The 18383-nt window shown below is 36.6% G+C and overlaps 1 protein-coding gene across 2 annotated transcripts in view; it reads left to right on the top strand.

Annotated features, from left to right (window-relative positions):
* The window catches only part of LOC106089938 (serine-rich adhesin for platelets), a 43928-nt gene extending 30248 nt beyond the window's left edge, over window positions 1-13680 (top strand). For both annotated transcript variants that reach the window (XM_013255935.2, XM_013255933.2), the window contains exons 3-10: window positions 249-1129; window positions 4347-5062; window positions 8273-8492; window positions 8571-8839; window positions 8916-9077; window positions 9148-9343; window positions 9408-9494; window positions 10039-13680. In XM_013255935.2, the coding sequence (XP_013111389.2) occupies window positions 249-1129; window positions 4347-5062; window positions 8273-8492; window positions 8571-8839; window positions 8916-9077; window positions 9148-9343; window positions 9408-9494; window positions 10039-10215 (2708 nt within the window). In that variant the 3' untranslated portion in view covers window positions 10216-13680. The remainder of the gene's footprint in view (window positions 1-248; window positions 1130-4346; window positions 5063-8272; window positions 8493-8570; window positions 8840-8915; window positions 9078-9147; window positions 9344-9407; window positions 9495-10038) is intronic.
* The last annotated feature ends 4703 nt before the right edge of the window (window positions 13681-18383 follow it).

Genomic DNA, 18383 nt, shown 5'->3' with positions numbered 1-18383 from the left:
AAATCGAAAAATTTCGCTGCATTATTTTTGGGGAAAGAATTCGGTATGATATTTTCTGACAAGTCAAATTTCGGTGTCATCGATTGGTAATTTATTTGGATTTTTTTAATTGATATTAGTTTGTTTGATAAACTTTCAATCCACTTTTTTACCAAAAACCCTTCATTGCTGCTAACCAAACACTTCAGAAAAATGCTGAAAAAAATTTTACTAATTATTTTTTTTACTCTTTTCTGCTTTTATTTCAGATGAAGACGCAATTGCCGATAGCAAGGAAAATGCAAATCCTCTCAGTGACAGATTAATATCATCTGACGTTGTAGATAGCTCACACACAAAGCAAATAGATATAAAATCACAAGACCAAACCCAATCCATCCATGATAAAACGGCAGCAGGCATCAACAATAAACCAACTACCAATTCAACACATAGTAATAGTCGTACTTATAAGGACATTGCCAAACTAAATGCAACTGATGTAGATAAGAAGAATCTAGAAGCCAAATACTCCACATACACAGTGTCGAAGGAGACAACAAAAGTTGACACCAACGAAACTGCATTAACGACGACTACGACAACCAAGGACGCTGCAGTTGTACAACAAACTTCCGGAGTAAAAGAGCTCACAGGGAATAGCTGCCATAACAGCAGCAGTAGTAGCAGCAACAACGATATCCTATCGCAGCCCTCTGCTGCGCATTGTAATGCAAATACGACCGTTATGAATAGTCACGCAACTGCTACACAGAACGGACAAACAACAGTGGTTGGTCATCATCGCGGTTTCTCTCAGCCAACAGTAACAGTAGCAACATCAAGTACGGGCGGTGATCCATGGTTTTTACAATCAACAGGGCATCAAATGCCACCTACAGCTCCCTTGCGTCATAATAAGAGACCAGCACCGCAGCCAGCAACAGCGGCTGGAACAACAAATCCCAACAATTTGCTAATTAACAACAGCGGTGTTGGCAGTGGTAGTGGAGTTGGCGGTGGTGGCGGCGGCAGCAGCGGTGGTATCATCACCAGCAATATTACCCTACAGCAACAATTTAGCCAATCCCAGCCCCATATTGTAGCACAATCAGCCAATTTATCAACGACATCGCATCATAACAACGTGGTAATAATGCAAATTATATGAAATAAATACAATCTCGCTCTCTCTCTCTTTTTATTACCTGCTAAGCCATTATATAATTTTTAATTTTTTATAGTGCAGTTTTTTTAAGCATTTTTAACTTTACAATTTTTAATATTCTGTTAATGAACAAGCCAAATGGAGTTTATGTTCGCCCGGTCATATATGAATCCAAATATGGTTTAATCTAGACCACACAATTCAAAAATGTCAACGAAATCGGGTTATAAATGGACCTTTTGTGGGTTATAGACCATATTTGGCACAGATATCGAGGGGTAATATACAAATCTTGATTCAAAAGAAGGCGAAATCGGGTAATAACATACATAACTGCCTATATTATGGACTTAAGACTTTAAACCGGGAGATCGGTCTAAATGACAGCTATGAATTCAGGAATGCTAACTGGGAATCGGTCCACACCGCTGCTATTTCTATTTAAACGGCATCTTATGACACTTGCCCCAAATGTAGAGGCCAGAGTCCTAATGTCCTTAGGGTGGGTTGGTCCCTCTAGACACTTCGCCCAAATTTGTATTTTACATTCAAACTATTTTTGGAGGCTACCGTGGCGCAGAGGTGATCATGTCCGCCTATGACGGCGAACGCCTAGGTTCAAATCCCGGCGAGAACTTCAACAAAATGTTCAGCGGTGGTTATCCCTTTACTAATGCTGGCTTTTTGTTAGGTATTCCGCCATGTTAAACTTCTCTGCCAAGTGTTGTCGCTATGCGACACACCGTTCGGACTCGGCATAAAAAAGGAGGACGTTTTTCATTGAGCTTAAACTTTCATCGGACTGCACTCATTGATATGAGAAAATATCCCCTGTTCCTTAATGGAATGTTCATTGGAAATTAAGTATTAGTAAACAGCCCTTCACGACCTGGTTGCCTTCATAAAGGATGCTCTCGCTGCCAAGGAATATACAATGGTACCATTTCTTGACATTGCAAGTGCTTTGAATAATGTACGGACGTCAATCTTGACGGAGCTGGAGGTTCTAGGTATCAACGCTACCGTAAAAATGTTTATAAATAACTTACTAAAAGATGCATTACGACTGGGATTTGTGGATCTAAAAAGACGGGTCAGTGGAGTAACAACTCAAGGAAGTGCACTGTCTCCTCTTCTTTGGAATATAGCCATCAACAATTTATTATTCTCTAGAGAATAAAAAGGTGTAAAAGTGATCGCATATGCTGATGACCTGGCTATTTTGATTAGGGAAAGTCTCCAAGCACTCTTAGAGATATACTTGACAGACTGAAGGTTGTAAGTAACGACTTTTGCAGAAGTTGTGAGGAAATAGAGGAAGTAGAAAATATAAAACATCTGCTGTGTGTGCGTCCCGTACTGGCAGACAGAAGATGTTCTACTTAAGAATCTCATTTCTTTGAGAACTTTTCTGATTCAACGGATGTGAACACTTGCAAGTTATAGGGCTTTTTAAAGCGATCTGCATGGTTCAATAGTAGGAACTGGAAGGCTTATTCATTCCCATGTTCCTGTTGTTTTACAATGGACGATAACGTCTAAGTGAGTCTGATGGCAGACTGTCACTTTAACCTAACCTAACCTGTGGACGCAACAGTAGATGCCAGCTATATTTCTCGTGATAAAGATCAGCCCGTGTGGTGCTAATAGTCATTCTTTGCCTGGAGATGTTGCTGTTGTTCTTGTAGCAGTGTATTGTACACTGAGGCGGCAGCACTTGTCGATGAAACACTCAACCGGACCAATCCGCTACGTACAACCGGCTACCATGGTATTGGTGCCTAAAGATCAGTATAAATAGGAGCTATGACTTTAATAAGCCTAGTTCGGGGATCGACCCGCGCCGCTTTACTTTCTTTTTAAACGGCCCCTTATGACACTAGACCACATTTCTATGCAAATGCAAATTTGCCCATGAACAATCCATTAAGGAACTGGGGCAAACTTTTTAAAAATCAAGTGCTGTCCGATTCTATTTTAAGCTTAATGACAAGGGACCTCCTTTTTATAGCCGAGTCCAAACCAGAGCGACATCTCTTTGGCGAAAAGTTTTTACATGGCAAAATACCTCCCAAATGTCACCAGCATTAGGAGGGGATAACCACTGTATTTATATTGTGATCCATATTCCTATTATGGGTGCTCATGTTACCTCGTGGGTATTTTTAGGATTGGGAAAGCTTCCCAAATATGTGACCCTAAATTTCGATGTCAATCTTCTCCCAATGACCATTTATTTAAGCCCCATCTATTAATATTTATTTTCGCCACCATTTATTAAAAGATGGGCACCAACATACATTCTCACATAATTTCCTATACCCAAGGGCATTGGACAAACGAACAGAAGCATAGGAACAGTGTAAGCATATTCGTCTGGCTTCGTTCGGTTAACGCATTGCTGTCCGGGTTTTACTGTGCCTCATAAAAAAACAGTTGAGTCTTTTCAACTGTGATGGACAACCATCACAATTTACCGTGGGCGAAGTTACGAATGTCATCCGTGGCGCCAAATCATCCAAGGCGTTAGACCCCGACGGAATCTCTACACTGATGCTGAAGTATCTGGATCTATCTGGAGTTGAGTACCTTACAACTGTCCTCAACCTGTCTTTGAGCACTCTTGGGTTGCCCAAAAAGTAATTGCGGATTTTTCATATAGTCGGCGTTGACAAATTTTTTCACAGCTTGTGACTCTGTAATTGCATTCTTTCTTCTGTCAGTTATCAGCTGTTACTTTTAGCTTGCTTTAGAAAAAAAAGTGTAAAAAAAGTATATTTGATTAAAGTTCATTCTAATAAAAATGCATTTACTTTCTTTAAAAAAATCCGCAATTACTTTTTGGGCAACCCAATAGTTCCCGATGTCTGGAAGATTGGCAGAGTGATCTCGCTAATGATCCCTGGAAAGGACCCGACATTGTAGAGGCCGTACAGACCGATCTCCCTTCTCTCGCCAGTATCCAAGACGTTTGAGGCACTACTCCACCCGAGCCTCAATGGAGAATTTCCATTCGCCGGGCATCAGCTGGGATTTCAAAGACTGCATAGCACCACAACTGCTATGCATTGAATTTTGATCTTAAATTTAAAGGGAATTACAACTTTTTGGTTTCAAAAAAATTTCTCTCTATTCGCTCCCACCTTTCAACTCATTTCATACTTGTTATCCAATCATTTTCTTTTTTTTTCAATTCTAGAATCAACATCACAATGCGATTCACTTGTCCTCGCATGCACTTAATAGTCATAATTTAATAACAAATGCAACCGGTGTTGGCAGCGGCGGCGGTGGTGGTGGTGTTATAAGTGCCGCTGCCAATCATTCACCCAAATCGCCAAATCAACATCCACAACAGCCACACTCTCTAATGTCAACATTTGCTCCTATCGGATCATCGGCAACATCTTCAGTCACCGCAGCCGCAGTAGCCAGTGTTACACAGCAACAACAACAACAGCACATGCAATTACTTTCAGCTGCAGTGGCGGCCAACAATTGCAACAACAATCTAATGTCGTCTTCATTAAACGCTGCTCACAGTGCACTTTCGCTGCACGAACGTGGTCTACCACCCAAAGGCATGGGCCTAACGGCAAATGCTGGCGGCGGTAGTAACATGTTACTTCATACGCAACACCCTGCCCAACAACATCATCCTAGCCAAGCGTCATCGTTAGTGAATCCAACAACAAATGCAGCTGCGGGTATGACAACGTCCTTGCATAGTTTTGACATAAATGGCGCAGTGACTAACAATCCAGCTGCAACAACACAATCCTGGACCACACCATCATTGTCGCCAACGACTGGTATGGCGCCTAACCATCATGGGGCCTCATCGCTGCATGCTGGCAGTGGCGGTCATCAACAACTGGCGCACAAAAAATGTGAAGTTAAACTCAATGCAATGCCGTAAGTGAAAATGGATGAACTAAAACCACTTATTATTGTAATAGACTATGGTTAACAAGGGTTTAATTTCTTCTATGCTTCTAATGTTTCCAAGATACAGCCTTTCAAAATAATTGTTAAGTTATATCGAGTTCCATGTAGGACAACCTAATGAATTTTTACTATGCTTTTATTGTACCCAAGTTAAAGCCTTTCAACATATTTGTTAAGCTGTATCGAGCATGTAGGACAACCCAGTTTGGGTTCAATTGATTTATTTTTACTAACCAGTAAAATTATATTCTGGATAGGATTTCAGTGCAATGCCGTACTGCATAGTTATCGATATCATGCGATAACAGATAAAAAAAACGATAAACCGTGATTTCGGTACAATTGTAACAGACTAGGGTTAACAAGGGTTAATTTTTTACTATGCTTCTATTGTACTCAAGATACAGCATTTCTACATAATTGTTAAGCTGTATCGAGCATGTAGGACAACCCAATTAATTTTTTACTATGCTTCTATTGTACCCAAGATACAGCGTTTCAACATAATTGTATCGAGCATGTAGAACAACCCAGTTTGGGTTCAATTGATTTATTTTTACTAACCAGTAAAATTATGTTCTGGATAGGATTTCGGTGCAATGTTGTACTGCATAGTTATCGATATCATGCGATAACAGATAAAAAAACGATAAACCGTGATTTGCATTGTATAGTACTAAAATAAAACACGCTCATGTTCCTCAACATAACTCTATATAAGAGATGGTATCTTACGTTTAGATCTGCATACTATCCTTACTTATCCACCAAGCTACTTTACTTAGTACGTCTGCTTTAAAAACATTGGTTCCAAATCGAGTTAACACTTGCATTCCAACAAAATTAGTGTAAATATCAATGTAAAGCCCGGGTGAGCGATGTTTGATTAATAAAAAAATTAATGAATGAAAAAAAATAAGTAAAAGGTATAAATTTCGGCCGTGCCGAACTCCGGATACCCACCACCATGGATAAAATTATTTGCCTATTTTATTACAACTCCACTACCATGTCCATAGTTATATCCAAATATGCGCCGATTTGAACCTATTTGGTTTAGATGTCGAGAATCCTTATAAAAGTCACAGTTTCAGCGAAATCGGGTAAAAATGCAAATTTAATAGTCTAATTACCCTGAATTAGCAGATCCTTCTATATGGCAGCTATATCTGAATACGTTCCGATCTGAACCATATTTGGTTTGGATATCTGGCGGCTCAATACAACTCACAGTTACAAAAAATTCAGCGAAATCGGGTTATAAATGCGCCTGTTATGGTTCTATGACCCTATATCAGCACATAGGTCTATGGCAGCTATATCTGAATATATTCCGATCGGGACTTTATTTGGCATGGATGTCAAGAGGTTTAATAGAACTCAGTTTTCCAAGTTTCAGCGAAATCGGTTAATAACAGTGGAGCGGACGTGTTTTTATTTCGTTCCTTAAAGAAAAACAAAAAAAAAAAAATATCCGTATATCGGAATAGGTACTACCTATTACGAAGAAATTTTAAAGCTTTTTGGAGTAGGCTAGAAATTAACTCAAACAAAGATACAAAGAATCAACAGCTGCGGTGGTGGCGTCAGACCCTAGCATGTTGTCCTCCCCTTCTATAGGTGTGGGTGCCTTGGCACCAAAACAGAGATCCGGTGCACGACGAAGGAGACAGGGAAGGGATAGAACTGATATTCCAAGCATTTCTACGGAACCATATCAACTACCATTTATTCTATGCTAACATTGGTACTCGGCCGAGGACTACCGTTATTTGCCCTTTATGGTCTTAAGGCCATAAAGGGCAATAAATGAACCTTTTATGGCTTTAAGACCCTTTACCGGGAGTTTGGTCTAAATGACAAAGGGTCTCATTTAACTCACTATTCCAAGTTACAGCGAAATCGTCCAATAGATGAGGCTTTTGTCGGCTTAAGTTCCTAAATCGCCATATCGGTCGAAATCAGGTTATAACTTACAGACAGCCAGACGGACAGAAAGACAGACACACGGACATCATTAGATCGTCTTTGAATTACAGGACGATGAATAATGAAGTAAAGGGTGATTTTTTTGAGGTTAGGATTTTCATGCATTAGTATTTGACAGATCACGTGGGATTTCAGACATGGTGTCAAAGAGAAAGATGCTCAGTATGCTTTGACATTTCATCATGAATAGACTTACTAACGAGCAACGCTTGCAAATCATTGAATTTTATTACCAAAATCAGTGTTCGGTTCGAAATGTGTTCAAATTTTGACAAATTTTGTTCAGCGATGAGGCTCATTTCTGGTTGAATGGCTACGTAAATAAGCAAAATTGCCGCACTTGGAGTGAAGAGCAACCAGAAGCCGTTCAAGAACTGCCCATGCATCCCGAAAAATGCACTGTTTGGTGTGGTTTGTACGCTGGTGGAATCATTGGACCGTATTTTTTCAAAGATGCTGTTGGACGCAACGTTACGGTGAATGAACACATTTCGAACCGAACACTGATTTTGGTAATAAAATTCAATGATTTGCAAGCGTTGCTCGTTAGTAAGTCTATTCATGATGAAATGTCAAAGCATACTGAGCATCTTTCTCTTTGACACCATGTCTGAAATCCCACGTGATCTGTCAAATACTAATGCATGAAAATCCTAACCTCAAAAAAATCACCCTTTATATATACCCCCTATCCTATGGTGGTGGGTATGAAAATACTTCAGCTAAAAATGAGTGTTAAACTCCTAGTATGAACACACTGTCATAGATAGATCAATTAATCAATAATCGAACAAATTATCTGACCTTAAATCTTAAAACATTTTGATATTTTAATCTCTCAAATAGAAAGAAGAGAAGAGAAATGTTTGTTGATTATGCAAAAACAAACGACTTTATCAAACGTTGAAATTGCCAACTCAACTAATATTAACTAAGTTGGCAACTATGTAACTGCCAATCAAAACACATGATCTCTAACGGTACTATAAAAAAAGATTAACTAAACGAAGGCCTAGGTAATTACCAAAATAATAAACGAATAAGGTCTAGAAAGTCACTTTTATTAATTTTTCCATATTCATAATCCATTGAAAACATATTTTGCATAGGAATTCTGATGATTTATACTCATGGTTGACCTGCATTTTTGCTAATTTATTTTGTGAAACTTACAAAATACCTTTGCAGATGGTTTCATGGCAGCATAACAAGAGACGAAGCCGAACACTTATTGCAGCCCCGTGAAGATGGACTCTTTCTGGTGCGGGAATCCACAAATTTTCCCGGAGACTATACACTTTGTGTGTGTTTTCAGGGTAAAGTTGAGCATTATCGTGTGAAATATTTGGAGAATAAATTGACCATTGACGATGAAGAATATTTCGAGAATTTGGGTCAACTAGTAGCGGTAAGTGTTTATTGAAAAACAAAAAACACCCAAAAAGGATTAAATTGAATTTTTTTAATTAATTGTTTATTATGCCAGCATTATGAAGCAGATGCTGATGGTCTGTGCACCCAACTGATAAAATGTCTACCGAAACAGGGAAAACAGGAGTATTGCATCAATTCAAAAGATTTTATCGATAAGGGTTGGGTTATACCCGAAGCGGATCTGCAATTGCGTGAGAGTATAGGTAAAGGTGAATTCGGTGATGTTATGTTGGGTATTTTACGCAATGAAAAAGTGGCTGTTAAAATGTTGAAGGATGAGGGAGCTGTACAAAAGTTTTTGGCCGAGGCTTCTGTTATGACGTAAGTTGAATATCTCCCTGAGATACATATATGAAGGTGGACTTTCATTTCTATTTTTTTTTTGTGTTAATTATAGAACATTGGAACATGAAAATCTTGTAAAGTTCATTGGCTTAGTATTTACTAGCAAACACATTTATCTGGTTACTGAATATATGAGCAAAGGATCACTGGTTGATTATTTAAGATCGCGGGGACGACAGCACATAACTAAGAAAGATCAAATAAATTTTGCTTAGTAAGTCTACGCTGTCTTTTCTCTTTTCTTTTTCTTTGCATTTAACATTTCTTTTGTTGCAATTTTTTAGTGACACGGCTTCGGGTATGGAATATTTGGAAGCTAAAAAGGTTGTTCATCGTGATTTGGCCGCTCGTAATGTTCTAATTTCCGAAGATTGTGTGGCCAAAGTATCCGATTTTGGTTTGGCACGTGAAGAGTGCTATAACTTAGATGTTGGAAAATTGCCAATAAAATGGACAGCGCCCGAGGCCTTGAAAAATTGGGTAAGATAATATATTACCTCGTTTTCTTTTAGAAATTTAACATTATGCTTTTTTTCTCTTTTAGCGATTTTCCAATAAATCCGACATGTGGAGTTTTGGTATACTGTTGTGGGAGATATATTCTTTTGGTCGTGTTCCTTATCCTAGAATTGTAAGTACTGGAAAAATTGTGATACTAATACATTAAGTGGTGAACTCTTCTTCTGACATTACCCCATACTTGACCACAATTAGAATTTGGTCTTTATGCCAAAGCCCCGTAACCCTTTTCTATTTAAAATCTTGAAACCTTTGACAAAAGCAAAAAAGGGCATAGTGGCACAGCGTGCGCAATTTTATCGCCGCTCCTATGGAGTGAGGCCACCGTATCACAGAGATTAGTATTCCGTCTATGACGCTGAAAGCCTAAGTTCGAATTCTAGCGAACACATCAGACAATTTTTTCAGCGTTGATAAATAAACTTCCAAAGGTCCATAATAAATAAACCCCCAAAATAGGCCGACACTCCATCTGATTTTTCGAAACCCTGACAGCCTTATTTCTGATTTAGTTTGCAAAAATATTTGCACATAGTGATGAATTGGGTCATAGTGGGTTAATCGGCTGGGGCAAACCTAACGCCTAACGCTTTTACGCTTTTTTTATTTTAACATATTTAAATATTTTTCCTTCCATTGTTTCCTTTTTTTACAAGCCTTTAACCGATGTGGTGAAACATGTTGAAGTTGGTTACAAAATGGAAGCACCTGAAGGCTGTCCTCCAGAAATCTATGAAATGATGAGACAAGCATGGGACCTAAATCCTGCCAAACGACCAACATTTGCTGAACTTAAAGTGAAACTTTTACATTTGAAAAATAATACAGCGTGAAAATTTGGCAATCAAACACAGCCACAAAATAAAACAAAAAACACCACCACCTTTAATAACCTTGCATCAGCTGTTAACATTTAAATATAAACTTGATAATTAATAAAAACAAAAAAAAACTAAATATAAACGGGGGATTCAACAACAACAAATCCTCCCCAAAAAACAAATAACATCTAAAAACAACACCATTTATACCATAAAGAAATATCCAATGGAAAAAAGTGAATGTATTTACAAGTAACATATAAAACAAAATATTACAACAACAAAACACAATAATAATTATTCTTTATATACTACTATTAAGAAGATAAAAATAACATAAAAAAGCATAATTTAATATTAAGACGACAAAGTTATGTATAAAAAAAAAACATAAATTCGAGTAATCAATCAATCATAAATAGACAACCTCCCCTATACAAAAAAAACGTTTTTGTAATGTTTTATTATAAACATAAAAAGAAAAGAAAAGGCTACATAAAAGAAACTACTTAACGCAACAATAATAATCTTTTTTTTTTGTTTTGTTTGGTTTTTCTTTAAATGACAAAAAAAAAACTTAACTCTAAACACACAAATTTCCTCTAGTTTTAAGCTATTAAAACAAATTATTATAATTATTACTATTACAATTATAATTATGTGTATCATGAGCGTTATTTATAAATCCCATTTTTTTGTTCTTTATTGAGTAGCAACATTTCTAAGCAGATAAAAAGCCAGCCACACAAATTTATAAACCAAATGGAAAACTTGTCCTTTATCGTAGTGTACTACTGTCTCTTTGATGCATTGAAATTAATTGAACATATGGGTGGGTTGTTTGCTGATGGCAACCCTAGTAAAATTGCATTGCATGTTATATTATAAGTGGCAACTACACAACCGGCTGAAGCTGTCAGTTGGCAAAAAAAAGAATTTTTCGTCAATCAGCTGATTTTGATTGCTGTGTAGTTTTTGAAACAAATATGCAAATTAACATTGATTTTCCTTTTTGGTTAATTATAGGTAAACGCTGGCTTCAGGAAGGATACAATTACCACAAAACAATTACAATTACCAATTTGAGATTTTAATCGACACAATAGAACTAACCCCAAGTTAGATGCAGTTTGGAAGGGAATCACGGAAAATGAATGTCTCGTTTATGGATGGTAACAATAGTTCACTTACTTTGTCAGTTGACAAATTTGCATTACGGATGGCAACTTTCAACTGAAGTTGCTAATGCCAGTTGCTAAAAATGGGATTTTCAGCAACCTTTGTTTTGTAGTTGCTCTGTTGTTTTTATTAGTAAAAATAAGCAGTGCATTTAAAAGGAAATTAATATTTTTTTTGTTTTCAAATTGTTCATTTGTTTGTTTATTACAAATATGTTGGTGTACTTCACCATGGTTAAAATTTCCAGAAATTAAAAATTTTTGATTTTAGAAAAAATTGAGGCAAACCCATTATATATTCATTTACAGGTATTGGCAGTTGGCTAACAACAAAATATTAAGTGCACTATCTGTCAAAATTAGCGGTATTCACATAACTTAAGAGTTTCATAGTAGGTTTATTTGACAGTTCTATAAAGAAAATCCGTCATCCTACTTTAAAGCTACTTTATATTTTGTAAATATGGGCAAAAATGTTTATTCATGGTATTTCACAAGCATAGTTTGTGGTGGTTTATTTATTTTTTACACATTTTTTTGCTGCGGGACTGCCAAAACACTATTACCAACTTCAATTGACAAAAGTTGCCATACATAGTATACGTTTTTATTTTTGTTGACTTCTCCGACAACCCCTCAACTCAACGTTGGTTGCTATCCGTAATCGACCCATGAAACATTTGTGGCCCGCCAGCAAATATTTCATAAAAATGATAGAGAATGTGGATACATTTTCAACATTTTTTTTAAACATTTTTTTTTGAGATTCTTCCCCTCCGTTTGTGTTCAAACGTATTAATTTTAACAAAAAAAAATTTTGCAGAATGTAATTCCAATCAATTACCCCTTTGTCGTTTCTTCATCATCAAAAATTAAAAAAAAGTACATAACAGTATTTATTTTCAAGTTTTTTTTTGCCTTCTAAGCCTAATACTGGCTTCATTCACTCCGAGAATACCTATTAAATTATTGTGAAATCCGAAGGGCTCTTTTCTTGGTCAGATCACAAAAAAAGTCAAACAACAACACACAACAAAGACAACTGTACTGAAGCAGAGTTAATTCGGTCCATTTCGTGAGCATTTAATTATATTGCAATTAAAATTGTGCGAAATTTATCCTGATGCAGCGACATGTCGCTACTATTTTGCCCATACAACTCAGTACCACTTGTACGGAATGTGTTGGCATTATCTTCGTCATCATTTTTTTAAAGTGTGTTTTGACAGTTGTTCGTGTGAAAAGTCGAAGGCAGTACTAGGCTTAAGGGCGAAGATCATTCAGCGTCATAGACGGACACGCCTATGTCTACGGTGGCATCCATCTTATACAATTTGAAAAATTGACTTAATGAATTCAATCGTGCTCAAAGACGAATTCGGTGAAGGCCGCCGAAAACGGCAATAGTAGCAAAGAGCATTGATGCCGTGTGCGAATGTTTTTGGGAACGTTCATACGTCAAAACGTTCTAAGTACGATTATGCTGGAAAATGTCAAACTTTCCAATGGGAATCTCATATTTCAACTGGCAACACTTAGCGGTGACTAGGCCAGAAATATATACAGCAGCCCTCGTATTCTGTATAAATGAACCCTTAGTCCTATGTGTTCCGTAATGATAACGGAAGCTATACTGATCTTCTTACATCATTTCAGTATTAGCCTCGTCTTCACACGATCCCGATTTCGCCATAGGAATTTCGTGATCCAACCGACTGTTTCATTGTACCGCAGTACTACAAGCGCGTTCGTCGCCCTGAAAATTTTTGCATTCACCATGTTTACTGATGACAGTCCTCTGGTGCCACTTTCGGCCAATTCGTCTGTCCTTTGATTTTTTCCTCAATCCTCTGTGACACGGCAACCAAACGATGCGAATCGTGCCACCCTAAAAAAAGTCGTTAATCTCCTTTTTTACACTCCAAGACCATCCGTGAACTTTTTTGGGAACATTCGTACGTCAAAATGACAAGCTTTCCAATACAAATCTCAATTTGCACCTGGCAACACTTAGCGTTGCCTAGGCCAGAAATATATACAGCAGCCCTCGTATTCTGCATAAATGATCCCTGTAATGATAATGGAAGCTATACTGATCTTCTTCTTACATCCTTTCAGTATTAGCCTCGTCTTTAAATGATCCCGATTTCGCCAAATTAGTTTCGTCGTTCAACCGACTGTTTCACTGCTCAAAAAAGGCATTACTCTTCTTTTTACACTCTATGACCATCTGTGACCTCACCTTTCTGCATTTTATAAAAGGCTATCTATTGTCGCCAGCGTTACCGTTGAAATATTTCAAAAAGGGGCACAAAAAAGGAGCGTAAAGTTCGGTTAAGCCTATTCGTATATGCCCTCCACTATGTACTCCAAGTTCTCTGCAGACCATGCCATGATTATTGAAGGCCATAGTAGTAGATGTACTTCAATAATCATATAGACAATTTCAGCCAAATTAATAAGGATTTGGTCTCCAGCAGCTTAAGACTTAAACCGTCCTCTAGTGGCTCAAGAAGTCAAGATCCCAGATCGGTTTATGTGGCACCTATATCAGGTTATGGACCACACATTGCACAGTTATTAGAAACATGCTAAATTTCAGCCAAATCGGATAAGAATTGCGTCCTTTAGTGGCTCAAGAAGTCAAGATCCCAGATCGGTTTATATGGCAGCTATATCAAAACATTGACCGATATAGCCCGTTTACAATCCCAACCGTGAACATATATAAGAAGTATATGTTCAAAATTTCAAGCGACTAGCTTTACTCCTTCGAGTGTTAGCGTGCTTTCGACATACAGACGGGCATGCTTAGATCAACTTAGAACGTCATGACGATCAAGAATATATATACTTTATGGGGTCTTGGACGAATATCTCGTGGGGTTACTAATGGAATAACAAAATTGGTATACCCAATTCTGTGGTGGAGGGTAAAAAAAGCGATGCAGATTCGGAAAATAGGTCTTTGGCAGACGGACGGACAGCAACAGAATTTCTGAATGAATTTCTTTGTTCAACCATACTCGACAAGAATGTGAATTTGCAAATTTGCATCAAGATACGGAGAGCAAGCTTTTAAAATATCAATGATTGGAAAATCTCGAGCGGCATACTCAATCTCTAAGCATACTCAGAACGGTCGACATAGTATACACACGATCATTATTTCGATTAGCTACATGGTAAATGATGAAGTGAGAATGACCCCAATGGGAAGGTCTGAATAGTTGCACATGGAAATTTTCCTATAAATATTCATGATTTAACCCAATAACCCTCAATTTCTACTCTGAACTGATTGCTGCTACGCGACACCTCTTTGTAAAAATCTTCTATTTGATGATGTGTCGTCAGCAATGATGAGGTGAGTACCACCGCTGGATAAACTTTAGACACTCACGTCAAGATTTGAACTATGTACCATGGTTATTTAATGGTGAAAACAAACAATAGCGAAATAATTTTTGAAATGTGGAAAAGTGGCCCAAAAACTCAAAATGTATGATATTAAGTAGCACAACAAAAAAAATGGCACACATGTGGCATCGTCCAAAAAAGTGTCAAATTTGATACTAAAGTGGCACAACGGTAACGCTGATTGTCGCTAAAGGTGTTCATGATTGACTATTTCGCGTTAACGCCATACCCCTCACACATTCCGTGATCGCCCGTATCTCCGCCTGCATTAGCGGATTATGGTCAGACAGTCTAAGGTCACAGTAGCGCAGAAGTTATCATGTTCGACTATGACGCTGAATGCCTTGGTTCAAATTCTATCGAGAGCATCAGAAAAAAAATTCAGCGGTGATTATGCCCTCGTAATGCTGTTGACATTTGTGAGGTACTATGCCATGCAAAAACTTTTCGCACTGCGGCACGCCTTTCGGACTCGTCTATAAAAAAGAAGGTCTCTTATCATTGAGCTTAAAATTGAATCGGACAACACTCATTGATATGTGAGAAGTTTGCCCCAGTTCCTTAGTGGAATGTTCATGGGCCGCACTCATTGAAATGAGTGGAATTATGCCCACTCATCAAGGGAAAAGTTACATTTTTCTATTTCTACTACCGAATCGCCCGGGTTTACGCACCAGCTTCGATCGATCAAGAATCATTCAATACAAAACTAAATATTTCTGTAACCGTTTACAGAAAAAAAAAAAAACTGCTTTCGACACTTCTAATACATTTTTTGACCAAAGGGAATCGCATTGAACTTCATATTTAGATCATCAAGAAAATATAACTGCTTTCTAATCATAACAATGACATATTATATAGGTATGTGAAAAAAGTGTACAATAAACAAATCTTTAAAAAATATGGCACATGATTTTAGTTAAAACCATTTGGTAAACTTCTCTAAAATCTACAGAGAGGATAAAGGACATGCTTATCTAATTCGTTTTTGCTTTATATCCAGTCTTTTGTTCATTTTGAAATTAATGCTGTAACAAAACAAATACAAAAACATAAAACATAAAAAACAAAAAATCTTTTAATTGCAAACATGACTGTATCCTTAAAACAAAATTTTGACTAACAAAAACAAAAAGGCAAAAACACTTATTTTTTATTAAGTGTTGTTCTCGACTTGCAAATGCAAATATTAATTTAGATCATTTTTTTTTAGATAACAAAACAAAAAATAATATTTTGTAGCAAACTTATTGATTGTACATTTTATATTTTTAACGGATGTTTTTTTTTTCATATAAGAATCTCTAATTTTAAAGCTTCAAGCCTTATTTTTTCGTCGTTTTAAACATTAAAAAGCACCTTTTTTTAAAATGTTGATTTTATATTTATTTGTTGTTAATATAAATAACATAAAATAATTGTCTCTTTATGTTTAGTTCTAAGCGTATTTAAGTTCATTCTTTAATAAATTGAAAACAAACGAAACGAAAAAAAACATAAACAATGTAAACCATTTATAAATATAGCCTACACTAGTAACAAGATGATAAAACATACATACAAGTACATACATACCCTAAACTTCTACGGCCCTCCTAAACCAATTTAAACCAAATAAAAATACATAACAATTTTTCTGTCTATACATTTAAAACAAAGTTCAATTTCAATTGCCAACGTTGAGAGGAGTTGCCAAACAGAAAAAAAACATCATATTGTTTGACACAGCTTTAATTATAACAATCCTTTCCCCTATCCCTCCTTTCCTACATTCAAACATACATACTAACATACATACATACTTGATTTGAACCGTTTACTAATTCTGATTGCAATGGTATTTTTCATCCGTTTTTTATTACAATATTTACAGACAAGATTAACATCAAAACATTAAAACATGTATAAAAAAAAAGTATAAATTAACTTTTTCGGAAATTCATTTAAAACAAAAAAAAAATAATAATAAAACTATTCGACATTAACTTGCAAACGACTAAAAAAACACTACCATTTTGGAAAAGAAAATTAACAACAACAAAATAACATATTGCAATACTCCTTACCCGGGAGCATGAAATCGATTATGAATTATAAACAAAAATAACACTTAACAAACAGAAAAAAACAACAACAAAATAAAATATTAGTGTAAAACCAAAAAATATATACTTGTGTATTATTCAATAAATCCCAGTTGAGGTCTTATTAATGGGTCGATTATGGATGGCAAACTTAGTTCCATTGTGTTGTCAGTTGACAAATTTGTTTTGTTTTAAATTTCAGCAAAAATCGGAGAATACGTAAATGCGCCTTTTATGGCTTTTAGACCCTAAAGCTGAAGATCGGTCTTGATGGCAACTATTGGGTTGCCCAAAAAGTAATTGCGGATTTTTTAAAAGAAAGTAAATGCATTTTTAATAAAACTTAGAATGAACTTTAATCAAATATACTTTTTTTACACTTTTTTTCTAAAGCAAGCTAAAAGTAACAGCTGATAACTGACAGAAGAAATAATGCAATTACAGAGTCACAAGCTGTGAAAAAATTTGTCAACACCGACTATATGAAAAATCCGCAATAACTTTTTGGGCAACCCAATAGTTTTTCTAAGGTTAAATTACAATAAACTTTTTCCATTTCGCAAAACGTTAAGAATTTTCAAGTTTGACGGTTGAAATCGAACGTCATTCTGTGTTGCCATAAGTGAAGTAGTGTTTTTAGGCTTCAAAGTTAAAATTGATTAACTTTTGCGCTATGCTTTTTTGACATTTGTTTGCAGAGTTGCATTTTTCAACGCAACACACACTGACCATCTTGACATTCTAAGTCTGCCCGTGTGTAGAAAGAACGCTAACTTTCGAAGAAGTAAAACTGGGTGCTTGAAATTTTGCACAAATACCTCTTATTAGTACAGGTCGGTTGGGGTATCGGTCCATATTTAGATATAACTCCTATACCTGCCGATCTCCCGATTATATTTCTTGAGCCTCTAGAGAGCCCAATTCTTATCCGATTTGGATGAAAGTTTGTACTATGACGTTTTCGATGACACTCAACAGATGTGGCAAGTATGGTCCGAATATGTTCAAAACCCAATACAACTCCCATATAAAACCATCACCCGATTATAATTATTGAGCGTCTAGAGAAGTTCTTATCCCATTTGGCTGAAATTTCACACCACGACTTCTCCTATAACCTAATATAGCTCCCACATAAACCGATGTGGGCGCCCCGGTAGCCGAGTTGGTTGCGTGCTTAGATTATCAGTGCAGGGGTCGTGGGTTCGATTCCAGTCAGAAGCCTTGGTCTGTCACTACTGTGGTATCACAATGGATTTAAAACAGTCTTAGTGAGTCTGTAAAGGACTGCCACTCTAACCTAACCTAAGCTTCTCCTATGACATTTAACATACGTGCCAAATTCTGAATCGGTTTATAACCTAATATAGCTCCCTCATAAACCGATCTCCGATGTTACTTCTTAAGCCCCTTAAGGGTGCAATTCTTATCCTATTTGGGTGAAATTGTGCACAATGACTTCTACTATTATCGCCAACATCCAAACCAAGTACAG

Source organism: Stomoxys calcitrans, chromosome 2, assembly GCF_963082655.1.
Source record: "Stomoxys calcitrans chromosome 2, idStoCalc2.1, whole genome shotgun sequence".
NCBI lineage: Eukaryota > Metazoa > Arthropoda > Insecta > Diptera > Muscidae > Stomoxys > Stomoxys calcitrans.
Note: the sequence above shows the minus strand (reverse complement) of the source record. Positions and strands in the feature narration are given on the sequence as shown.